Genomic DNA, 27,052 nt, shown 5'->3' with positions numbered 1-27,052 from the left:
GTGATAGTCACTGAACACTGCTCTTGTCAGAGATTTGTTTGGTTTTGTGAAGGTCCAAATATTTTGTTGATACAGTATGCTACAATGTTCTCTTCTACACTGTGGCACAACCTGCCTTTGTTGAAGGCTGATGTCATTAAGACACAATGGAATTTTGGGAGAAATAATCCTTGCAACTCCAGCGAACAACCATTTCTTTTACATTATGATGCAACTGCACAGATCCATTGAGGTCTGGTGGCACAGTAGGTAGCGCACATGCCTCTGAGCCAGAAGTTCTGGATTCAAGTTCCACACCAGTTGTCCAAAGAAGATGTGTTCCTAACCAGGCCACACATACAGCTTCATCGTCAATCTGTAAATCCTCTTAACATATACTGAAGGCAGGGAGTAAGAGCACGAGAGATTCCTGGTCTTCCGTATGGTGTACAGGAAGTGAGCACCTCTAACATTGCTATCAATTGCTATAATGACGACAACATGCATGAAAAAGTTCAAGTTGCTACTGATTATTTGATACACCATAAGACGTAGGAGCAGAAGTAAACCATTCAGCCCATCCAGTGTGTTCTGTCATTCACTGAAATCATGACTGATCTGATAATTCTCAATTCTACTTCCCTGCCTTTTTCCCCATAACCCTTGATTCCCCTCCTGATTAAAATTCCTTCTGTCTGAAAAACAACCTCTGCATGCCTTTCTCGTAACAAAATCCACAGATTTACTCTGAGACCAAAAAAAACGCTCCTTATCTCTGGCATGATTGGGCGACTCCTTACTCTGAGATTATCCCTTCTGATAAAGGACTGTCCACAAGGGAAACCAACCAGTGTTCCTGCTCATTTATTTCTCTTTCGTAAGGAATTCTGAGCTTCATTCCTTGCTGCGACTTCCCAAATCGGACGTGAATGATGTGAATTGGCCACATTAGTGGCCATGCATGGGCCCTCAGAGGACATGCAGCCATGCAACTTAGAGGGAATGTAGGAAACAACCTTATGGTTTCTACTCTGTCAAGTCCCTTAAGAATCTTATGTTTCAATATGGTCAGCTCTCATTTTTCTTGACTCCAATTAATACAGGCCCAATGAAAACAGTGTCAGGGGCTCAACTATTTTCAGCTACTTCATCAATGAACCTCCCTTCAATGTCAGAAATAGGGATATTTGTTAATGATTGTACAATGTTCAATATCATTAGTGAATCCCCAGATTCTGAAACAGTCCATGTTCACATGCAGGAAGAGCTGGATATCATTTAGTATTGGGATGAAGTCATAAATTGCATTCAGCACCCACAAGTGCCAAACAATGACTATTTTCAACAAGAGAAAAGCAGTCAATGTTTCAGACTAACCTCTTGACATTTGATGGCACTGCCATCACTAAGCTCTATTCATCAACATCCTTGGTGTTAACACTGACCAGAAATTGAACTGGACCAACCAGTTGCAAGAGCAGGTTGGAGGCTACAAACCCTGCAGTGAGTAACTCATCTCTTGAATCTCCAAAGTCTGTCTACCAAGTCTCAAGTCAGGACTGTGATGGAATGCTCTTCACTTGCCTGGTTAAGTCTGAGTCCAATACTCAGCACTCAGGAAGCTCAACATCATCCAAGACAAGGTCGCCTGCTTAATGGGTATCCCATACACCATCTTAGATGTTCACTCCCTCTACAACCAGCTCTCAGTGACAGCAGAGTGTTCTATGTAGATAATGTGCTTCAGTAACTCACCAATGCTCCTTCAATGGCACTTCCCAAATGCAATCTCTACCACCTAGACAATCAAGGACAGTAGATGCTGAAGAAGAACCAAGAACCAAGAACCTTCTGGTTCCACTGCACGTCACTCTCCATCCTAACTTGAAACTGTATCACCACTCCTGAATTTGCCGCTGGGTGAAAATCCTGGAACTCTTTCCTAACAGGATGTGGTCTTATCCGTGACACATTGACTGCAGTAGTTCAAGAAAACAGAAAGCTCACAACATGCACAAGGGTAATGGGGAATGTGAAATCAATTCTGCCATGGCTAGCAATGGCTGACATCCCATAAGCTAATAAAAGAGAAAATGACATTTTCTTAAGCAGCCATTTTTCACACATAAGGTATAAAGTTATTTTGTCCTGTGGATGTATTGAAGACTAAAGTATATCTTTTCCAACCTGATTTCTGTGCACCTGGTTTTTAAATGCAAGTTCAACATGTCCTTCTCTTCCCTACTCCAGAGGGATGGCAGTCAGTCATATTATTCCAGTCTTTATCATAACTGAGACTAGTTAGCTCAACTCGGTGTTGTGTTCAAACCTAGAAGCATCCTAGTTTGTATACTCCAGCTCCCCACTGGATTATAGGAAGCAACACTTGTTTTACAAGAATTCCTGCCCACAGATGCTTTGAATAGTGTTTGCATGGCAAACCTTTTGAGGGTGATCATTCCATTAATCTTAAAAAAGCTTTTGAGGACTTATGACATAAACTACACTGAGTTTGACTGTGAATGGCTTTTCTGTTATACTCAATGATTGTGTTCACATGACTCAGGGTGACAGTGGAACAGGCATTCGTGGTGCTAAAGGTCTTCCAGGCAGGCGTGGTCCAAAGGGTCCCCCAGGTGAGATGGGTACAACGGGCGTTGGATTCCCAGGCCCTCCGGGTTTCCAGGGTCCTCCAGGTGATCCAGGAGTTGATGGTATACCAGGACCACCAGGATTACCAGGGGCACCAGGTATAGAAGATAATATAACCTGATATCCATTTATTTGTAGTCTGACTGAGAAAGTTTGATACAGTTGTTGGTATGTGCAACTCTATGTACTACGGCTTGTCATCAATGAAATGGACAAGCAGCTTTAAAATGTTGCAGTGATTTGTTTGATAACACTGTGGTTGTTAACATACATTAAACCATAATGTAATAAGTTACATGGTTAACAACAACATAAGTGAATGTCATGTAACCTGTGTTGGAGTGTGCACAATATAAGTTGTATCTGTGGTCTGTGAAGTAGTACTTGTGCAATAGTTATAATTTAGCATTTTGATGAGTCTTGTTGTTCTCATTACAATGTACAACATCCATGAATTACAATGGGAATTGAGTATATTCCAGTTTAAATCTTTTGCAATCCACCTGGAATCCAACATAATTCAGCTATCTTGGCTTTAGGTGGCAATCACAGTCAGACTTCAGCTTTTCTGGGAGCGTAGCCAACCATTATTTAAGCTTGGATAAACTGTTCGAGTGGAGGCAAGATCTGCACCTCAGACCAGCTCCATGACTGGCAAGTGGCATTTAGAACCCAGAAATAATGCAGGGACTCAAAAAGATGGAGTCCCTATCATTTTCAATGTTTACCAGTGACGCCTACCACAAGTGTAGCTGGAGTTCCAACCGACTACCCTGAAGAATTTGGGTCCGCAGCACTTTTTCCTATAGATTAATATGGTATTAATTAGTCTTTCCAGCAAATAACGGCTCATTTGGCCCATACTTGTGTTTATGCTTCACACAAGCTATCTCATATTCTCCTTCACCTAATAACTTCTATGTTTCTTCTCATTTATTTTTCCTCTTTTATTTGTGCTTAATCATTATTCCTTCAATGCATCAATGTCATTCACTTCAGTTATTCCTTGCACTGCTGTGTTCTACATTCCAAGCATTGTTAGAATAAGAAGATTACTCCTGAATTCCCTCATGAATTTAGGAATGGCACCTTGCCTCTAGTCTGGTCTCACTCAGAAGTAGAAATATGTTATTCATGACTACTCCATTTAACCTTTTCATAGACATAAATATGTCTCTCAGCTCATTGTATGGTCTTTTGAGCCCCAATCTGCTCACTCATTCTTGTAGGATATAACTTCATTCTCAAGTAGTTTCCAAATATTTCAATAGGATCATCTCTCATACTTCTAAGCTCCACTGGGTATAAGCCTGACCTCCTCAACCTTTTCACATAAATCAACTCATTCATTCCATTAATCAACCAATGAGTTTTCTCTGAACTATTTCTAATGTTTCTCCATAAAGAAAGACACCAACATTGTACATATCACAGTAGCCCCGTTGTACCCACAGGGGGATATGCACCATGACCTACCACAGATACCCGAAACCATTGGTAGGAGCGAACCCCATTCATTTAAATGGGAGTTTTACCGTCCTGGCAACCTCCCGGTCCCTGGTTCCAGAAATTTCCCTTTAATATGGTCAGCCCACAGTAAACCGTGGGTAACTGAAACTGTGGTAACTGGACCAACTGATTCAGGGGTCTTCCTGTACACCGGGTGTGATCTCATCAATACCATATATAGTTAGAGAATGACTTGCTTCTTTTACACTCTGTCCCTCTTGCAATAAAGAGCCACATTCCATTTGCCTCCTTAATTGTCATACTTGCATGCAAAAGCTTGTGTGATTCCAGGCATCCATTAACCTCTGTAACTCTGCAGACTGTCTCAATTTACATAATATTCTGCTTCCCTATTTTCCCTGTCAATGCGGACAACCTTACGTTTTCCTTGATAATAATCCATTTGACAAAGTTTGCCAAGTAAACCAACCTGTCTATCTCCTTTTGAAGACTCTTATGTATTCTTCTCACAACTTCTTTTTCAATCTTTCTTTGTACCATTCACAAATTTGGCTGCAATACAGTTGGCGCTATCATCTAATCACTAACAGAGAATGGAAAGCTGAGGCCCCAGCACCGATTCCTTCATTCCAGTTTTGCAATCCACTGATTCCAATTTGCCACTTCAGAATGAACTGCTTATCCTTTCTCTCTCAGTTTTGCATTAGTTTGTCAATCCTCTGTCTACGCTAATATATCTCCCATGCCATAATACATTATCCTATCTGGTTTTCTTTGTATGTCACCTTACTGATCACTTTTTGTCAAATCCAAATGGAGTATATCTACTGGTTCCATTTTAGCTATCCTGCTTGTTGTTGCCGCCTCGAAGACCTCTGATAAATTTGTCAAACGCAATTTGCCGTTCACGTGTTCCACTTGATGCTTCCTGATTGTATTATGATTTTTTAAAGGCTTTGCTGTTATTTCACTAAACATTTATTTTTCTTCACGGAATTTTCCCAACAGCAGGTGTTAGGCATCTCCCTCTTTTCTGAAATTGGAACGTCCCATTTGTTGTTCGTTTGACTTTGGCAGCCTTTTCAATTATGAAAGCATGGAAAGGAAGTCCATTTCTGTCCCCATCCAATATCCAACTGTGCGTGCACACCTCCCAGAAGAGACCACTGAAGAGTTAATAGGAAAGTGATCCAACTTGATATTGCTCATTGTCAGTTGCAGCACCTGAATGCAACATTGGCTCTGATCAGCTAATGAAGACCAGACATGCCAGAATCTTCCTTGAGTGAGTCAGAGATGGGTGGACTTGATTTAAATTCCAGGTGTGATTCATTTTGACCAGCGTTAGATTTAAATGGAACGCACATCAATTTCCATGTTTGCTATGAATCTGATTCAGTTTGGTTAGAAGAATATTAAGCGAATTGTGACAAGGATTGGTTAAAAAAAAACCCACTAAGGTGAACGAGTTACCTGTTCATTCCTGTCAGAAGAGAGAAATCAATCACATTTCCACTGCTGATCGTTCCCCTCTTGACTGATTTCACGTCCTTTGCATGGACACTACAGGTGACTGTTGCTGCGGGGAAACCGCTGGGGAAGGCGACCTTCATACAGAGGGAGGTGAGAGGCCACAATCCTCACAACAAAGGTTACCATGGCAATGATGGCAGGAGCTCCCAAACCCTTACATCATTGCCTAAAGACTTCAGTAACCATAATTTGCATGTTACTGTGCACTGCAGTAGTAACTCATGTTAATTGGAAATTAATTGCACCGACACTATTTCACTGTCTTCTTTCATGCATGCTATTAGTGCACACTGTTATACAGACTATTAAATCACTATGTTCTATCTGGGTAAATAGATGAAAGCGTTAATCTATTAATTAACTTTAGTTGTAATATTACTAGCCTGTCATGAAATAGGTGATTTTCTCATAAGTGTAAAATGCAAATAAAGTTGACCAATGCCCTTGCTAGACCAAATAAAAACCACAACAACCACAGATGCTAGAAATCAGAAACAAAAACAGAAATTGCTAGAAAAGCTCAGCAGTTCTGGCAGCATCTGTGGATAGAAATCAGACTTAATGTTTCAGGTCAAATGATATGTCCTCAGCTTGCTCAACCCTTGATAGACCAGATCGGTTTTGTAAACAATAATCCTGCCCTTTCAGTCTCCTGTTGTCCAATTCTGAAGATGCTGAATTAAGGTTGGGGTATCTTGTGCTACCTTTAGAATAAGATTAGATTCCCTACAATGTGGAAACAGGCCCTTCAGCCCAACAAGTCCATACCGGCCCTTTGAAGAGTAACCCATTTCCCTCTGACTAGTGCACCTAACATTCTGGGTAATTTAGCATGGCCAATCCACCTGACCTGCACATCTTTGGACTGTGGGAGGAAACCCACACAGACACAGTGAGAATGTACAAACTCCACACAGACAGTCACCCAAGGCTGGAATCAAACCCAGGTCCCTGGCATTGTGAGGCTGCAGTGCTAACCACTGAGCCACTGTGCAGCCCAAGGGATAATGTTACTGGAAACTGCTACTGCTGTATCACTCCAGCAGCCATTTGTTCTATATGAGCATAGACCTCAGGAGTGCTTCATCCCCTGGTTGTCATGTGTCTCAGGGGCCAATGTTGCAATCTTCTCAGGTCTAGTCGAAATTTCTTTGCAATTGCTGCATTGAGTTAGCTGCTAGAATTGGCTGATCCCAATATTAAGATTTAGGATTAGATTTTCCCATGAGCTTTGAGACCTTAATGCCTGGATGAGATGGTTTTCCAAGTGTTGTCAATCCTAAACCGATTAGTTACATATGAAATTAGACACGAATGTTTGACTCGATGCTGGGCTTAGTGATACATTGCATAATGTGTCCACCAGTATTTGAGCAGTCTTTCTATATAGGTGCTCTAGGTGTGTAATTAGATAATACCCTCCATCTGTGTATCTTAATAACTTCATTAATGCACTGTTGACACTAAGCCCACATTTACTAGAAAAGGCTTGCTGTGCAATTCTCCCTGAAATAGCCTCCACATGTGGTGGCTTCATCACTCACTATCCTATTGGATGTAAGCTGTAAATGCTGCTGGCTGAATCACACAGTCAGCAACTCCAGAGTCCTGGCAATCCCCAAAGTGAAAGGTAGTTTTTGAATAATAGGAAAACTTCAATGGTCTCTGAGGCACAGGCTTAAGGTTACAACTCTGGGGGGTGAAACAATTCCCTCTCTCTTCTGGAGGAGAGGAAACCCCACATAACTCTTTCGTGCTCCCCTCTACTCGGGATATGGAGCCTCCATCTTTGATAGCACATTCAACCTACTCCCATCACTATACCCAAGACAAAATGCCAATGAGGCTGCAAGACCAGATCTATCTGGGACATAATCATCTTTCTTGTCTGCCCATCATTCTGGTGCAAGCAGATGACCTAAATCCTGCCTGCCCATGGAAAACCTGCCCAGCTGCAAGACTGCAGTGGAGGTCTATCCTGACATTTACCCCCACCTCCTATTCCCCCAGCCCCACCCCCACACCTGGTATTAGTGAATGGGCTAAATTCAGACCTTAAATTTAAACCACCGCTGAAAGAGGTGGGGAGTGCGCTGAAACTCCTTGAAACTGTACGACTTGAGTTTGAAAACGGACAAACTAGTGGATCAAAACACTCACTTACAAATAAAGGCAAGTTGTTAAGAGCTTAGCCTATGTTTGGAATGGCATTGGCTTGTGACAGAGCAGCAGTCTGTCCTCACTTGAGTACTTTACAACATGGCTTACAATATTACAGTGAGCAGTTGGTGATTTGTCTGTCTGTTCCATCCCATCCCCATTTGTGATTTGTGAAGGCAGTTGTACTGCTGAATGCAGTCACAGTGAGTTGATCTTACTGTACAGCTGAGGTCTGAACACTCAGCTTAAAGCAGGGCCCTTTTTATTCGGCATGCAGAATACTGCATCTTTGGTGGATTTATCCATCACTGGTGTGTCACTAATCCGTACCAAGTCACTTCTTTAACCACCAAACAGATGAATGCAGATGACCTCTGTTGCTCACTGCACACAAGTAATCTTGGAATTACTCCTTCTGAAGTTCATACGTTGAAGGAGACAGTAAACAGCGAAATAATTATTTTTCAATAATGAACAGTGAGGTTATCTGTATTTATAACTCTTTCTGACAATGTTCCATTATAAGTTCCTATGTCAACATTGATAATGAAATTTGCTGATGTGAATTTGTCACATTGTAATTACATATTCCCACACATGCAAATGCAACCCAAGGGCTGGACCATGTAAATACAGAATGACAAGGGATAGTTCCTATTCCAAATATAAACATCGAAAATATGAACACAATGACAGAATATACGGCATCAAAATTGAGGTTTACTACATTTCCAAGTCCAGGGCAAATTGTTCCCCATACCCTAACCTTATCTTAAACTCTAATCGTGCTTTACCGAAATCTAAATGGAAAACTTTCTACATTTTTTGTTCTGTCTTGTTCATAGCTTTTCATTAAGGATACAAATTAGTCCACTAGTCACCCAGATTTGTCTTGGTGTGTTTCACTCATTCATTCTGCACAGTGTCACTGTGATATCTCTTTCTGTAGTAGATGCAAATACTGTGTGCAAATGGTATTCAGAGTCATGAAATAGCCATGAGCACAGATTTGCTTCATTATGGAAGATGACTTAGATTATGTTAATGGACTGGCAATGTGTCAGTGTGAGTTTATGTATGCATGGGTCTGCATGCATATGTGTATTTGTATGTCTTTGTGTATATCTGTGTATATTTTGTGCATTTGTGTGTGAGCTCTGAAACTATATCGAAAGGTAATGTTTCTGAACTCCTTATTCAATGTGATTTTGCAGGAATCACTCTGCCCTGTGTGATCCCAGGCAATGTAGGTTTGAGGGGTAGACCTGGAGTAACAGGACGCCCAGGTAAGCTCTTTGTGCAGTAACATTGGTATGTTGTATTACTGTAGTGTTTTCCAGACCAGTCCCTGTCTTTGATAACTATGCTAATCACTCAGTGAATGAGGTAACTTATTGCCAACTCAGTCTTCATGTTATGTTGTTCAGTTTTCATTCAGATTTTCAATGTTGAAAGAAATGTTTGCAATGACGCTGTTTGCTCATTTGACCCCATTTGCATAATACAACCTGCTTGGGAAGAAACTTGATCTACAAAAGGATTGCCCCTGGGCTGTATTACCTTATGAAAATGAATCCATGCAGCCCCTAGGACATTATTTCACCTTACTAGAAGGTGTGAGGAATCTGCTATGTAGCACTATGGGTTTCAGCCTCTTTGCAGTTTAAGAGTGGAACTTGGAGTATATCTTAACTCATAATTTCTAAGAAAAATATCAGACAGGAAATGTTTTTCCAATTTGAATTTTGAGGTCACGTTTCATTCTCACATGACTTGTAGGTCCAAAAGGTAGGCCAGGCTTCCCAGGTAGTCCAGGACGACCAGGAATTGATGGACCAAAAGGACCCCCTGGAGATCCAGGCTTGTTGGGAGAATCAGGCCGACCAGGTATGTGCCTAACAAACACAATTGGAGTTATTTTTCAAAATGCGTGGCAGTTGGCTATCTGTAAGCAGTTGTAAGTCGGAATTTATTGAGTATTTTTATTCATTCATGGGATTAGAGTGTCACTGGCTCTAATTAGGCATGGCATTTATTGGAGGAGAAAGTGAGAACTGCAGATGCTGGAGATCAGAGCTGAAAATGTGTTGCTGGAAAAGCGCAGCTGGTCAGGCAGCATCCAAAGAGCAGAAGAATTGACGTTTTGGGCATGAGCCCTTCTTCAGGAATGGCATTTATTCGTCATCCTTCATTGCCCAGAGGGCAGATAAGAGTCAATCATATTGCTGTATGTCTGGAGTCACATGTAGACCAGACCAGGTAAGGATGACAGTTTCCTTCTCTAAAGGACTTTTTTTTTGGGCAGTTGTATACCTAACATTTTATAGTCTGGACGTACATAGTCAGTTTCATGAGGGGAAATTAATTTTCTAAATTAATTGTAACACCATGAGTTAATGATAATTAACTGTACTTTTAGGACAGGCTTGGCTACCTTTGAGAAAGAGGTTGATAACTTTAGGCCTATGTAATTATATTCGTTTATCCAGTTAACAGGATTATCTACAATGAGATCACCATTTTCTGACAATTAGCAATGGTTTCATGATCACCATTGGGCTCTTAATTCCAGATTTTTCTTGAATTTAAATTCTGCCCTGACAGGATTTGAATCTGGGTCACTGGAGCATCAACTGGTTTTCTATATTAACAGTCCATGATAATACCACTAAACCTTCGCCCCCTCCCTCTGTTTTATGGCAATCCCAGGTGGTCAAGGTAAAAAGAAATGTGGGCAGAGACAGGTAGATGCATGTAAATGAGATGGTAGTATAGAGTGACATTGTTATCAGTAGGCATTAGTGTTGACCCTACCTTTGGACAGTGAGCATATTTTACAGGTTCCAAGAGTGTGGTGCTGGAAAAGCGTAGCCTGTCAGACAGCATCAGAGCTGCAGGAGAATCAACTTTCAGGCATAAGCCCTTCATCAGGAATTACTGGAGATCAGAGTTGGAGAATGTGGCAGTGGTAAAGCACAGCCTGTCAGGCAGCATCTGAGGAACAGGAGAATCGAAGGTGCCGGCATAAGCCCTTCATCAATCCTCACTTTCTCCATATTTTACAGGCTGTACTTTACCAGTTGAATCACAACCCCAACCAACATTAGCCTCAATTCTGTCATGAGGTTTGTCCTGCCATAGCATTTCTTCAGTTTCTCCTGTGACCCTCCCAGGAGATAGCCAGTTAAGAAGTTGCCTCCAGGAGCCCCATCCAATGACAAATGACAGGTAGACCATGGTGATAGCTGTTTGGCAGGTCCACTGGGAGAGTATAACTCCATGACTCCATAAGTGGGGTAGGCAGTAGACTGGCTGTGCCCTGGTCAGCCTCACCTGTATACTATAAGCATGTGGTTTTGAGACAGCATGTGAAGCAGTGACAACTTTAAAATACTACAGCAGGGATTTAGAAAAAGTAACAAATATCCTGTCCAATACTCTTGCTCAAATTAGAATCAAATGGATGGAAATTTTGTGGACATAGCCTGGCTCTTTAAATTGCTCAGTGTGATTTTCACTTGCTCCCCAGTGTAAAACACAAGAGATGAAGTGATTTCAGAATGATTTAAACAAGCCTGAACCCAAAAACCATGTTGTTGGTCAGATGTCTGGGTATCTGTCACTGGAAAGAGATCTCCTGCTCTATGTCTCTCGATTGGCTCCATCAGTGATTTTGCAATGTCTTACAAGGGACAGGAGCATAGGTCATGAACAGCAGAGGTCAGGGAGTCAAAAGGGCAAGGATGATGCATGGGAATGCAATTCGACCTCTTTCCTGACTGATGGGAAAGATTTCCAATGCTGGAAACCTGCAGCCGCTGTCGAATGGAAGCTTCCGTATTGGAGCCATAGCCCTGCTGCCCAACAGCCCATCACCTAAGAGGACACATCTATAAATGACACCTTAGATCCAGATGCAGTGACGTCCTTTTCTGGTTGGATCAAAGTGTCTGTTTCCATGCTGTGTGATTCTATGATTGCTTTCCCCAAAACGGCCACGCTGGAACTGAAACCTCCAAAATAACACTCTGACTGTGCACTAGGAATACTGATTTCTTTTTAGCTGCGCAAAACTGTTGCTGATAAGGAAGCGACAACTTGACAGGATTGCAAGTGGGTAACGTGAAAGATTTATGTTCTAGAATGTTCTGAACCATATTCTCGTGGAAAACATTTAACATTTGGCAGAATTCACTTACTGCACTCTTAATTGTTTTGGAGTGCACTGTGATTCTGCAATGAAATCATCAATGGTAGTGATCCAAAGGAGTTCTCATTTACAACCAACCTGCTACTGATTTAGCGATTGAGATTGAGAACAGGTTTAAACTGGCAATGCGGCAAGTTTGTTTCCCGGGACTTGTTTGGTTAGATGTCTCTCAGTCTGGATGGGAGAGATTAGGAAGCAACTCTGAAAACACATTTGTAAATAGTGTATTAGGTGAGATTCCTCATGTGTTCCTGCCTCAGAGCGATCTAGCCAAAGGCAGAATCTCTATGGCAGCAGTCTGACCTGAATAGCCAATTAATGGGCCTACTCGAGGAAGGGTGATGGAATCTTCTTATCACCAGAGGGTTCCCAAGCTGAGGTTGGTGCCCGTCATCCAAATGGAGGTTATTTGCCATTATTAGTCCAGGTACTGCTCAGTGCCATCTCTCACTTCTCCAAGTGACTCTCTCCTGGGGCATGTTGGCAACAATTCCAAGGGTCACTCTTCACCATGATGACTCAACAGCTGCCAGTCGACGAGAGGCAAGTAGCCAATCAAATCAATTACTGAGGCATGTCACTTTGTGCCTCTCCCATCTTGACATGGGTGGCATGGTGGCTTAGAGGGTGGCACGGTGGCTTAGTGGCTAGCACCATTGCCTAACAGTGCCTGGGACCCAGGTTCAATTTCAGCCTCGGGCGACTGTCTCTGTAGAGTTTGCAAGTTCTCCCTGTGTCGGCGTGAGTTTCCTCTGAGTGCTCTGGTTTTGTCCCACAGCCTAAAGATGTGCAGGTTAGGTAATTTGGCCATGCTAAGTTTCATATAGTGTTCAGAGATGTGCAGGTTAGGTGTATTGGCCAGAGGAAATGTAGAGTAATAGGATAGAGGAATGGGTCTGGGTGGGTTACTCTTTGGAGGGTTGGTGTGGACTTGTTGGGTCAAATGGCCTGTTTCCATACTCTAGGAATTTTATGGTCCTTCTGTGATGATTTGAGTGTTGTTGGGACAGTCGCTGCTGTTTTCAGCCTCAATGTTTTGGGTCTCCAGTGTTCATTGTCTTTGCCCTGTTGAGGGGGACGTGATTGAGGTGAGGTTACATAGTGAACATAAGTGGGCAGCACGGTGGCACAGTGCTTAGCACTGCTGCCTCACAGCGCCAGAGACCCGGGTTCAATTCCCGCCTCAGGCGACTGCCTGTGTGGAGTTTGCACATTCTCCCTGTGTCTGTGTGGGTTTTCTCTGATGTGCAAAGATGTGCAGGTCAGGTGAATTGGCCATGCTAAATTGCCTGTAGTGTTAGGTGAAGGGGTAAATGAATGGGTGGGTGGCGGGTTGGTGTGGACTTGTTGGGCCGAAGGGTCTGTTTCCACACTATAAGTAATCTAATAATGGCACTGGCCGTTGCTACTTTTTGAACTGTTGACAGTGGTGTCACTTTTGCTCTTGTCCAACATCAGTGTTGGAAGGCAGAATCGTGTAACCTGCTCTCATGTCATGCTGAGGGGTGGTAGCAGGTAGGTTGAAGGTGAGTGAAGTATGACACTGATGAAATGATTTCCAAGAAACTGGCAGTCATTTCTATATCAGTGATAGTACCGTATGAAAAAAAAACGGCTTTGAATATCCTAACTGTGGCAGGAGCTTTTGTGTTCAAATGTCCAATCACTATGATCCATGCAGGGGGCTGACAGGTGGAGAAACAAGTGACCTATCTGGGAAAGTAAGAATCCAGAGTGAAAGAAACTCAGAATTGCCTATTTAATTGTGTTAATAATTCGAAGCGAGGTCCCCATCCTTCTTGGAACCTATCCAGGGGAATCCTGGAATAGGGTGGGATGGAATGGTATCCAAACTCAATGCTAATTTCAGAAAAATTTAACTTTCTGTGGCATACAAGCCCACCTTCTCTTGGCTAAGAAAACTCTGTCCTTCTCCCCCGGCCCAAGAAACCCATTTGGTTTCTAGCCACGAGCTTGGACAATTACAGGCAATGTCAGAAATCCTGCCTTGTCCATGGCATGAATTAGATTAGATTCCCTACAGTGTGGAAACAGGCCCTTCAGTCCAACCAGTCGACACTGACCCTCCGAAGAGTAACCCACCCAGACCCATTTCCTTCTGACTAATGCACCTAACACTATGGGCAATTTAGCATGGCCAATTCACCTGAGCTGCACATCTTTAGACTATGGGAGGAAACCGGAGCACCCCAAGGAAACCCACACAGACACGGGGAGAATGTGCAAACTCCACACAGGCAGTTACCCGAGGCTGGAATCGACCCTGGGACCTGGTGTTGAGAGGTAGCCGTGCTAACCATTGAACCACCGTGCCACCCCAATTGATCTCAAATGAACGCTTGGAGTCCTCTGATGGCTTTTTCCTGTTCATTAGTCAGGGAGAGAGTTGAATTGAGAATATAACTTTTGATCAAAAACATTTTTGCTTTATGATGTATCATAAAAATTATATTTGGCTCAGTATACCATCTGAAGTAGCTGCTGTGCAATCATGGCCTCAATCTCTGTAGATCTTCCAGAATGTTTAACCCCATATTTGATTCCTACCAATGCCTGTCTCTCCACTAAAATTGGCAGATTATTACAGTCTTGTCATTTTTTTGATGTGTATACACGAGGAAGTAGTTTTTCAATATTTGTCTAAGAATGCGTTTCTAGAGAGTTGCACTAACCAATATTTTGCATGTTGAACAACATATTTTAATCATTCACGGGATGAAGGCATTGCTGGCTGGACCAACATTTATTGCCAATCCTTAATAATCCAGAGGCCATTTGAGAGTCAACTAAATTTCACCATCTGCCTTGGTGATAAAACCAAGGTCCCGTGAACAGTACCTGAGTATCTGGATTAATAGTTTAGTGATAATGCTACTAGACCATTACCTCCCCACCACATTACTAGATTAAAGTATCTGCCTTCAAATTTTCCATAAGTGCTGCAATTGTCAGGAGGGCATCTTGTGTTGTAAAGCCGAGCAACCTGACCTCTGAACCAGAGGCTCTGTGATCGAGTAGTTCTAGAAGGCGCATTCATGACATGGCCAATCAGATTGAGTATCACCGTAAAGAATCATGCAGAAGGCAGGTGGTATGAGTAGGAAAGGTTTGAGGTTAGCCATTTTATGGAAAGATATTGGAGCCTCATTCATCACTATTCAAAGCCTCCAGACTGCAACATGCATGTCAAAGGGTGTGTTGCCACAGCATCCAGCCTCCTTGAGTGATCTGTAACACACCACCACTCTCATTCATTTCTTACAAGGTGCTACTTGACTTATCTCCGGTTTAACTTTTACAGGGTTTCCTGGGCCACCGGGTGATCAGGGACGGCCTGGTCTCCCTGGGCTGGGTGGAAATGAAGGTTCTCCTGGAAAACAGGGTGCCCCAGGATTTCCAGGTCAGAAGGGACGCCCAGGTGATGTGTATGGTGCAGAAAGAGGTGCCCCAGGACAACCAGGTCCAAGTGGAAAACCAGGATTGAAAGGATTTCTCGGAGATCCTGGGTTTCCAGGAGCCAAAGGTAAAGTTTGCTTAAAATTAAAACTAATCCTGCCTCAATATTTTTAATTATTATTGAGACTTCCTTGGAGATTTGGTCTTTGAGTTAGTGTGCAGTTAACTGAAAATTGTTTATACATTGGTTTCAACCTATTCTTGTGCCTGAAATAGATCAGATGTCAGGAGCACAAGCCAGATTACTGAGACCCTGAAATTTTCCTTGTCGGCTTCTCCACCTCTGCACTCCTCCTCTGCATCTCCCCCTCTGTACTCCCCCAAGTACACCCCTATGCATCTCCTGCTCTGTATCTCCTGCTCTGTATCTCCCTCCCTGCACTCCCCCTCGCCACCTCCCGCTCTGCATCTCCAATTCTGCACCTCCCACTCTGCACCTTCCCCCTGCATCTCCCCCTCAGCATCTCCAAGTCTGCACCTCCCGCTCTGCACCTCCCCCTTTGCATCTTCCCCTCTGCAACTCCCCCTCTGTGCCTCCCCCCCGCACCTCCTCCTCTGCATCTCTCCCCCTGCACATCCCACTCTGCACATCCCACTCTGCACATCCCGCTCTGCACATCCCGCTCTGCACATCCCGCTCTGCACATCCCGCTCTGCATCTCTCCCCCTGCACATCCCACGCTGCATCTCCCCAACTACATCTCTCGCTCTGCATCTCCCCCTCTGCATCTCCCCAACTGCATCTCTCCCTCTGTATCTCCCCCTCTGTATCTCCCCCTCTGTATCTCCCCCTCTGCACATCCCGCTCTGCATCTCCCGCTCTGCATCTCCCCAACTACATCTCTCCCTCTGCATCTCCCACTCTGCATCTCCCCAACTACATCTCTCCCTCTGCATCTCCCGCTCTGCATCTCCCGCTCTGCATCTCCCGCTCTGCATCTCCCCAACTGCATCTCCCCAACTGCATCTCTCCCTCTGTATCTCCCGCTCTGCACCTCCCGCTCTGCATTTCCCCCTCTGTATCTCCCCCCCTGCACATCCCCCCCTGCACATCCCCCCCCCCTGCACATCCCCCCCTGCACATCCCGCTCTGCGCCTCCTGCTCTGCATCTCCCCCTCTGCACTTATGACTCTGCATTTCCCGCTCTGCACCTCCCCCTCTGCACCCACAACTCTGCACCTCCCCTTCTGCACCTCCCCCTCTGCACCCACAACTCTGCACCTCCCCCTCTGCACCCACAACTCTGCACCTCCCCTTCTGCACCTCCAACTCTGCATCTCCCCCTCTGCACTTACAATTCTTTTCATCCTGCTCTGCACGTCCCCCTCTGCATCTCTCCCTCTGCACGTCCCCCTCTGCATCTCTCCCTCTGCACGTCCCCCTCTGCATCTCTCCCTCTGCACTTCCCCCTCTGCATCTTCCCCACTGCACTTACAATTCTGCAGCTCCTCCTCTGCACCTCCCCCTCTGCAACTCCCCCTCTGCACCTCCTCCTTTGCACCTCCTCCTTTGCACCTCCTGCTCTGTTTCTCCCCCTCTGCATCTCCCCCTCTGCATCTCTCCCTCTGTATCTCCCCCTGAGTAACTCCCACTCTGTATCTCCCTTCCTTATCTCCCCTCTTGTTCCTCCTGCTCTGTTTCTCCCACTCTGTTTCTTCCCCTCCGTATCTCCTGCTCTGTATTTTCCACTGTGTGTCTACCCCTCCTGTTTCTCCCCCTCTGTTTCTCCCTCTATCTCCTTTTCTGTTTCTCCCCCTCTGTTCTCCAGCTCTGTATCTCCCACTCTGTTTCTCCCCCTCTATTTCTTACCCTGTGTTTCTCCAACCCCAAATTGGTCTTTGATCATGTTACACAATTACGGCAAACTATGGAAAAAGGTCAACATCCAGAGGCAGCTCGCCGATTGTCTGGCCCATTTAGTTGGACTGCCAATGGCCTCTCAGATTGGTATTGGAAGGGTGGAGGTCAGTTTTGTGAGTGAACTTGGTCTTAAACAGGCCTGCTCAAGGACCTTCTAAAAGTTGTTGGCAAATTGTTATATCCCTTCCAAGCAGATGATCACAAAGAGTCAGGTAGGAAATTCCTGGTGACAAAATTGATCCACCTCAACCCATTTGCCTCATGAAACTTCTTCACCCAGAGAATGGTGGCTGTGTGGGATGCTCTGCCCCAGAGGGCAGTGGAGGCCCAGTCTCTGGATTCATTTAAGAAAGAGTTGGATAGAGCTCTCAAAGATTGTGGAATCAAGGGTTATGGAAATAAGGCAGGAAGAGGATACTAATTAGGAATGATCAGCCATGATCATATTGAATGGTGGTGCAGGCTCGAAGGGCTGAATGGACTACTCCTGCACCTATTGTCTATTGTCTATGTGACCTCCTTTCTTGAGCTACGCATTCTGCAATGACACTTTGTGTGATAAATTAATTTTTAAATGAAATTTTTCTCACGAGTTAGAATTAAGCCTTGAGCTTCGTCCATTCCTTTTAAAATCAAAAGCATTTTTTCGTCCAGGTGTTGATGGTCGACCAGGATTTTCAAGTCTAAAAGGTGAAAGAGGAAATCCCGGCTACCCTGGCTCTCAAGGCTTGCCTGGTCCCCCAGGCCCGAATGGACCAGGTGTCATACCTGGTTTCCCAGGAGAAATGGGAAGGCCCGGTGAGCTTGGTCACCCAGGTAAGTCACTGAATGACTGGCTGCAACTGAAACTTATTCATTTGGCTCGACGACCATAAACAGTTGTCAGACGCTAGTAACAATCAAATGACATGCAATCCAGTTGAATGGAATGACAAACAATGGGAAAGTGTAAGGATTAAACCTGTACAATTATTGCTTGTAGGGTCTGCTGCTTTGGGATTAAAGGTCAGAGTATTTGCAAACAAAATGCACAACACCATGTTTCATGATGAACGAATACACGGTTCCAAATGAATTCTCAGGTCTGCAGCTTCAGCTCCAGTTGTACAGTTCAGTTGTCACCACTAGGTGTTGCTTGTGAGCTCTATTGAAAACAAGAGCGTATGATCTTAAAATGCCAGTTCACGAAGAATCCATCCCTGATCTCAAAGTTCTGAATTTTAACACCTCGAATACTTTTCACGACATTTTTTTCTGCTTTATTGTTAATTCCATTTCCATCCAATGCCACCTTACAAGCTGGCCTGTTTGAAGTGAATTCTTCATCTGGCAGAGCAAGACAGGTTACCCTATGTGTTTCTTGGTATTTGACCTTAGTAATGCTTTGCATTGGATGGCAGCTGGAGATTGGTGGCCATTGTCTACTGCACTCTGATTAAAACAGAGTGAGAGCCTTTTCAGGGGACCCTTGAACTGAGGGGAGGTGTTGTTTCAAAGTAAGGGGTTGTCCGCTTAAGACGCAGATAAAGAGCAATATCTCCTCTGAGGGTGTGAATTTGTGTGGTCTATTCCCACTCCTGTTTCTTTTACTATGATGTTAACTATCTTTTCCAGGCTGGAAAGGCTAGAGGGAACCAGAATTGTGCAGACAGTATTTCACTATGTATCTTCCTTACTGTTGAAGGATAGGGCAGAATACAGAACGAGCAGACCAATCTGAAACTAGGGGTCATTCTTTATGTGGAACAGCAGAATGACTTGAGCTATCCCACACTATAGTGAGTGATAGAGTATCCTGGATTTTTCATCCATTATTCTTCTCCAACAGGGATTTTCAAAGAGTTCTGCTGACAGGTTTTCTTTGCAATTACAACATTTAAAAGGCATCTGGATGGATGGAGAGATCACCACCCTTCAGGCACTCTGCCTGTATTCCTGATGAAGGGCTTTTGCCTGAAACGTCAATTTTCCTGCTCCTTGGATGCTGTCTGAACTGCTGTGCTTTTCCAGCACCGCTCTAATCTTAGAGGGATATGGGCCAAATGCTGACAAATGGGACTGGACCACATGGGGCAGCACGGTGGCTCAGTGGTTAGCACTGAACCAGGAACCTGGGTTCATTTCCACCTTCAGGCTACTGTCTGAGTGGAGTTTGCATATTCTCCCCACATCTGCGTGGGTTTCCTCCAGGTGCTCTGGTTTCCTCTCACAGTCAAAAAACATGCAGGTTAGATGGATTGGCCATGCTAAATTTCCCATTGTGTCCAGGGATATGTAGGTTAACGGCAGTGTTACAAGGATGGTTCTGGGTGAGATGCCTTCAAAGGGTTGGTATGAACTTGTTGGGCCGAATGATCTGCTTCCACACTGTATGGATTCTGTTGTATGAACTATCAGTTTGGGATATTTTGGTTGACATAGACAATTTGGACTGAAGGGTGTGTTTCCATTCAGTATGATTCTATGACTCCAAGTCCTCTCAGTGTCTTACCATGATCCACATATAGGAGTCAGTAATGACATGGTGCGTAGTGAACTGTGTCAGGAGCCTTTTTTCCCCCTCTTTTGCTGCTTGTGGTGGAACTTGAATGCTTCAGTGTGAGTATTTTATGGCCAATAAATTGTTGCTGCCCTTCTCTGCCTGAGGAAAGCACGTTGCAATCACAGACAACACTGGGGCTTGCTCTTGCTGCTTTCTGGTTCAGGGGTCAGGATTGCAATTTATTTGAGATAACGGTTCACTTGATTGCTTGATTTTGGAGGGAGGGGATCAGTTTCATCTCTTGATATATTTTAAGAGGGAAATTCTTCCTTTTTTTATCTGACTCTTTCTGTTCATCTGTTCACGCATGTTATATTTTTCCATGCTTCTGTTCCATTCATCACCCACCAACTTTCCACATCTGGTCTCAATCGAATTGGGTGTGCTTACTGCATGTAGGCTGCGAAGGTGAGAGGGAGTTGCCTCTAGCATTAAGCGAAATGGCCTAACACTCCTGCTTTATCAAGCTTTGACGTTGCTGTAATCATTCTGCCTGCAGAGTGGAGTCTGCTCATTATACCTCCATTGTACATTCAAGATTTTTTGAGAGGTACATTCTCTGTCTCTTCAATAGGCTCAAGGGCCTGGTGGAATTTGCTGAGGAGTTGCAGTTTTAAAATCACAGTTTGGGATTGGGAAAAAGAGAGTCAGAGAGGTGCTCATCACTTTACCAAGGTGTCAGAAAAAGAGTTGCAAAGAAATATTCCATTATTACTGTGAGGTAATTAAAAAAACACAAAACACACTCCTTGTATGTTGATTAGAAGAAAAACAGGTAACAGAAAGGGTTTGGGACTTGGTACTTTTGACCATAAGGTTTGGAGAAACTCCCTCAAACTATTTTTCAAATAAACAAAATTAGCTTGATTCTTGAAAATTGAACTGAAAGTTGAGTCACCGTTTTGATTTTTTTAAGCCAGTTTTAAACTTCATATTGCTTCAAATTTTCCCCCCAAACAATGAGCAGGCTCCACTGTAATTGTGCTTGTGGCTGAAGCTATACCAGTGGGTGGTCAACCACAGCAGTGAACATGTGGTTAATGTATAATCCTTCTGTTACCACCAGACTATTGATGTGATGCTTGTTTTCAAATTGTTCTAGCTTCTTAACATAACAGCTTAAATATCTGTGGTAGTGGTAGTGTTGTCTGGTATGGTGATATTCACACTCGTTCGTACAAAGCAGCTGTCACTTTTATGATTTCAAAATTCTTTTTTATAGCTGAATGATTTGAAAAATGTTTGCAGATTTAAGAGAATCTAGTGTGCTTATTTTTTTTTTACTCAAGGCAGGTGATCACCTCCTTGATTCAGGTAGTGGTTCAGCCAGTAATATATTCAATACACTTTATCTATCCTTACTTTCGGAGATGGTTTAGTGTTCCCTCAGTATTTTAGTCTTGCTAATGTGATTAAACTTGGCACAAAGGATGAGGCTCTGAGCATAATTCCTGCCACCAGTGGTGTACAGCGCGAAAGTACTGTCTCCACTGCTCCTGTTCTGAAGCGTAATGATAATGTTTTACAAATGTAAGTGCCTGACCAAAGGAGTTGTCATTCTTAATGTTTGAAGATATACCGTGAGTGTTGCTATGTGAGTGAACTCAGTCCTGTCTCCCCAATATTCTTCATTCCCATTAACATTGTGTTGCAAAAAAAAAGATTTGTGTGCCCCAGCTCCCTTGCCCAGGATACTTACTCACTTGATGATCTAGGTGAAAGTGAGGACTGCAGATGCTGGAGATCAGAGTCAGGATTAGAGTGGTGCTGGAAAAGCACAGCAGGTCTGGCAGCATCCGTCATTCCTGATGAAGAGCTTTTGCCCGAAATGTCGATTTTCCTGCTCCTCGGATGCTGCCTGACCTGTTGTGCTTTTCCAGCGCCACTCTAACTTTGACTCCCTTGATGATCTAGTTGAAACTCAGCACAGAGCAGAATTGAATCTGGATATTTGACATCAGGCATGTTAATATGCCAACAGAGTCAGTCTACACCTCTCTGCATTATGAGTGGAGTATGAAACTGAACGGGGTTTGTTTTCGTTTAATCTCTGAGTGTTATTAAAAAGCTGTTTTCTAATTTTGCATTTCTAAGAGAGACCTGGATGAGCACATTAGATACTCAGGCATATAAACTTATGCAATATATTTCACATTTCTGAATGTGGGCTTATCTCGAGAACAGCAAGTCAGAAAACCATCTTTCTAATTTTATACTGCTACAATTAAAGAGCATTTACCTGCAGGGCTACACTCCCAGCATAAACACAGACAAAGTATTGCGGCTACAATGTTTGTAAACCAACCACCAACCAATATAAATCTGTTTTCCATTTGATTTTGTAATTTAAAGCCTGTTTTTACAATATCCCATTTTACAATATTTGAGCAAGTTCGTAAAATTTACTTGATAAAATCAGATTTGGACCCGTCCTGCAAGTGAGATATATCACCAACTAACATGATTTTAGTGCTTTGTTTTTTGCCATTTCTGGGCAGGAAGCAGGGCCACCACTTTAATTCTCATGTGTAAAGTTCAGTAAACCAATGTCAAATTTTCCTCTGGGTTGGGCCCTTTCTCGGGGAAGTCTGTTCTGAATGGACCCAATCCTGTAAATAGTAAATGTTTGATGAATGTACATTGCCAGATCCCCGGCCAGATAGTGACTAGTTCAAAGAAACTCTTGTCTCCTTGTTCCAGAGATATAAAATTGGCTATAAAACTTTGCCACCACCCTATATACCTTTGCTGCATGTTACAGATCCCATTGGGCATTTGAATTGCAATGACTACATGCATTTTTACAGGGATATTGTATCCTGGAGCTGTGGGTAGTGATGGTTGAGGCTCCAAATTTGTTTCCATTTTCATGACTAACCAGGACCCTGCCCCACCCTTACCATCTGCTAGTAGTGTGTTGTGGAAAGTTGATAATCAAACTGTTAGGCCACGTTATGAATGTACTTTCCTTGGCCAGTCAGCTTTGGGTTGGGATTTAAACCCAGATCTTCCAGCTCAGAGGTATGGACACTACCCTCTGCCACGCAAGACCTCTAACATCTTTAATGTGTTCTTACAATAAGACATGTTGACTCAACCTTATTTTACCATGCACTTCCAAGTTCTCTGCAATCTCATCCTTAACACTGGATGCTAAACGTTTGCCAAAACCAAGGTCATTCTAACCAGCCTATAGTTTTCTGTCTTCTTCTTCCCTCCCTTCTGAAACAGGGACACACTTGGCTCTCGTGATTCTTGGAAGATCACACCAATGCCGCTACAATCTCTTCAACCGTCCCGTCTAGAAATCTAGGCTGTAATTCCTCTGGGCTAGGTGATTTATCTAGCTTTGGTCCTTTCAGCTTCCTCAGTACCTTCTCCTCAGCAATGGGTACAACATTCACTTCTGCCCCCGATTCCCTCGAAAATTCTGGTACACTACTGGGGTCCTCCATTGTGAAAATTGATGCAAAGTACCTATCCAGTTCATCCACTATTACTGCTTCTCCAGCCTCATTTTCCAATGATCCAATGTCCACTTGGCCTCTCTCATATTTGTTAGATAGCTAAAAAAATTGCAGTCTTTTATTATATCACGAGCTATTTTATATTCTCCATGCTTATTTGTTATTTTTATTGTCCTCTGCAGGTTTTAAAGGCTTCCCATTAATCTTCACCACATTATATACTTCTTTTTACTACTTTTATACTGTCCCTGACTTCCTTTGTCAGCCACAGTTACCTCATCCTCCTTTTAGTGTCTTTGTTTTTCCTTGGAGTGAATTTCTGCTGTGTCTCCTGAATTACTCCTGCATTGACTGACCCCCTTCTGTTAGTTGTTCCCTTGTCTGCTGTGCTCGATGTTATTAATTTCCTATTACTTGACTCTTTGTCTTATTATTTGTTCTGAAAACTTTAACAATCTCTGCTGAGCCTTCTCTACTTTAATTTTTCCATAATTTTCCATGCAACTAAGCCTTTTTAGTTTAAAGTCCTACCAGTTGTCATCTACGAAGATGACTTGATGAGGACTCCCCTTTGCCCTGAGCACTTGTTAATATACCTTATTTATGTGTACTGATATCTACATTCTGTCAGTCACTTTTGGCCAGTGACTATGGAGAACTACTCATGAAATCAGGATGACTGTTGTACACTCACCCGTCTTCATCTGAAGGTTAGTTTATTATTATTTCGAAGAGTAAAACTTACTTTCCCAAACAGTGCATTAACAAGAGGGTCCGTTTGCCCACAGAAATCTTTGCCTTCCAGTCAATGGAGCATCATAATCTCGGTGTAAGTTGCTGAAGAAGTCTTGTGGAGCAGTAGTAGTGTCCCTGCCTCTTTGCCAGATGGGTTCTGAGTTCAAATGCCATCTGCCTTAGAGTTATGTGAGAACAGGTTTACGTTTTTTTACATATTATTTTGGATGCTCTTCTGGCAGTGTCCCCACCTCTGGGTTAGAAGACTGGGGCTCATTCCCCACCTGCTCCTGAGTTAGCTCAAAGCACATATGAACAGGATGTTTGACAAAAGCTCCTAGTTTGTTGCTGATAGATTTGTATTGGCTCATTGCTGGGGGAGGTGATTAAATATCAAGATAAGTTTGTGTTTTAAGAAGGAAAGTATTACCCTAATTTTTTAGTAGTTTATTTGAATGATCCAGCACAGTAATCCCTTTGTTGGAAAATGTTGTTTCATTCTCTGGTAGATAGGCTAAAATATCGTTTCTAATTTCTTGTAGACCCAATCTCTGGTACTGAGCATTTGAGAAGCAACAAACACTTGGTCTGAAATATTATTAGGCATTAGTCTAACTTTCTGTTTGTATCTGCAGAAAGGGAACTGAACATAATGCTTTGCATTCCTGCCTTGTTGCTGAATTGAATTGAATCACAAGTTAAGAAATTTGACTGTCCATCTTTAAAACATTTAAAAGAAACAAGTTAAATCCCTTTTCTAAAATAGGCTTGATTTCAACATTTATATTTAACCTAGCTCAAGCCCAATTCCAATTTAAGCTCTTAAAAGTAATGGCATCATACCCTGAATATCACAATATACACTAATCATGAATACATGCAATAAATGCTACTAGATGCACATTTTGTTTATAGACAATGTATTTCTTAAGCTTGTCACTTCATTTGATGACTAAATGCTATTTCCTGTGAAAAGTGGAAATATTGAACCAGTGAATGACCCTTCTGAGACTTTATTTTCATTGTATTTCTTACAAGTCATTTTTTAAAAGACTTTCAGATTCATTTTCTGTATTTTTCTTTACTTATCCCAAGAGATGTGGTCATTGCTGGGGAAAGGGAAGGAAGTGTATTGTCATTATGTGGCAGACATTATGAATGTGGGCCAGGGATTATAGACCAGCTGGTCCTTTATTGCTTCTCATTTTCACACACTCAAATGTACAGTATAGCACTGAGGAATGGCATGGGATGAAGTTCTGTGCCTATTACATCCATATACCTGCTATCTATTAGAAATCTCAATGGATGTGTACTTGGATGGACTTGTGCTTGCAGCATTTTTTCAACTTAAACATGAAGTGGCAAATATGAACTGTAATCAGTTGGACCAAAAGGTGCCAGGTTTGATCCTAGTCTGTGCTGAGTTAGCTCATGTTATCAGAGGTTGTGGTCAGAGCAAGCTGTTCCTCTGTTCCTGAGAGAATAGAGGTCAGTCACTGTTTCTGTGTGCTTTGAAATGGACTCACTTGTCAACACTCACTCGCTGGGTTTAATATAGGGAATGACAACAGAATGAAGTGCTGGGGGATGGTAGGTGTCTGGTGATATTACACTTAAGTTTAGGGGGATATGGCCTAATAGCTGAGAGTATTTATTGGCACAGTTTGAAAGGGAAGAAAACAAAAGACTTAGATTTTGCTAGTGTCTTTCACTAACTCAGAACGTGTTTGAGAATTAAACGCTCAGTAGAACACAATGTCAAACAGTCACCGCAGAGCGAGTGGATTTTGTCACCCCAGCAAATGCTAACCCATTAAACCAGAAAGTTAAAAGAAAAACGCTGCCTACCTTAGTTGCTTCATCGCTTTGCAGTAGTTGAAAATGTTGAACCTTTTCCACCTTTTGTTATCCTCAAATCTTGAAATTGAAAGGTTAATGGTCTTTTCTGCAGGTTTTCCCGGACCGAAAGGTTTAGCTGGAGATCGTGGACCCCCAGGTCCTGCGGGTATGAAGGGATTTCCAGGATTTCCCGGAGATAGAGGTCTCCCTGGATCACCAGGCCGCCCTGGTCCTCCAGGAGAACCTGGTCGTCGAGCTCAATTTAATCGATATGGATTGAAAGGTACATAATTTTTTTTCTGCTCTAACAGGTTTATTATTAATTGTAGCAGTACTATTTGTAATTCAACAAATATTTTTGAGATTTTAGAGTTTAAAGAGGTAAAGTTCAGTAAAGGAATTAAGTGTTATGGTGAGCGGGTGGGAAGTGCAGCTGGGTACACAAAATAGAGCAGCCATGATCACATGCTTTTCCCCCCTCTGCCATCCAGACAGCCCTCCACTGCACTGCCTCCATTCCCCATTCCACTGCTCTAACGCAGCCCACCCCCCTCCAAATGCAACAAGGACAGAGACCCCCTTGTCCTCACCTACCACCTCACCAGCCTCAGCATCCAACGCATCATGTTAGATTAGATTCCCTACAGTATGGAAACAGGCCCTTTGGCCTAACAAGTCCACACTGACCCTCCGAAGAGTAATCTGCCCAGATCCATACCCCAACTAATGCACCTAACAGTATGGGCAATTTAGCATGGCTGTTTCACCTGACCTGCACATCTTTGGACTGTGGGAGGAAACCGGAGCACCCAGAGGAAACTCATGCAGACACGGGGAGAATGTGCAAACTCCACAGACAGTTACCCGAGATGGGAATCGAAGCCGGGTCCCTGGTGCTGTGAGGCAGCAGTGCTAACCACTGAGCCACTGGGCCGCCCCTCATCCTTATACATTTCTGCCAACTCCAACTAGACTTCACCATCAAGAAAATCTTCCCCTCTCCACCCCTCTCTGCTTGCCGCAAGGACTGTTCCCATCGACAGTTTTTGGTTTGTGTTATTCTCCCCACCAACCCCCTGAACCCCCAAGTACCTTCCCCTGCAACCAGAAAAGATGCAAAACCT

The 27,052-nt window shown here is 43.2% G+C and overlaps 1 protein-coding gene across 4 annotated transcripts in view; it reads left to right on the top strand.

The window, feature by feature from the left end:
- The window catches only part of col4a6 (collagen, type IV, alpha 6), a 418,566-nt gene that overhangs the window by 321,477 nt on the left and 70,037 nt on the right, over positions 1 to 27,052 (top strand). For 3 of the 4 annotated variants that reach the window (XM_060832451.1, XM_060832449.1, XM_060832450.1), the window contains exons 25-31: positions 2,546 to 2,729; positions 5,671 to 5,724; positions 9,009 to 9,080; positions 9,574 to 9,681; positions 15,327 to 15,548; positions 17,997 to 18,158; positions 26,041 to 26,211. In XM_060832451.1, the coding sequence (XP_060688434.1) occupies positions 2,546 to 2,729; positions 5,671 to 5,724; positions 9,009 to 9,080; positions 9,574 to 9,681; positions 15,327 to 15,548; positions 17,997 to 18,158; positions 26,041 to 26,211 (973 nt within the window). The remainder of the gene's footprint in view (positions 1 to 2,545; positions 2,730 to 5,670; positions 5,725 to 9,008; positions 9,081 to 9,573; positions 9,682 to 15,326; positions 15,549 to 17,996; positions 18,159 to 26,040; positions 26,212 to 27,052) is intronic. The other variant, XM_060832452.1, reaches the window with a different exon arrangement.

Source organism: Hemiscyllium ocellatum, chromosome 11 (genome assembly GCF_020745735.1).
Source record: "Hemiscyllium ocellatum isolate sHemOce1 chromosome 11, sHemOce1.pat.X.cur, whole genome shotgun sequence".
Classification (NCBI taxonomy): Eukaryota; Metazoa; Chordata; class Chondrichthyes; order Orectolobiformes; family Hemiscylliidae; genus Hemiscyllium; species Hemiscyllium ocellatum.
The sequence above is the reverse complement of the archived record's forward strand: the minus strand, read 5'-3'. Positions and strand labels throughout refer to the sequence as shown.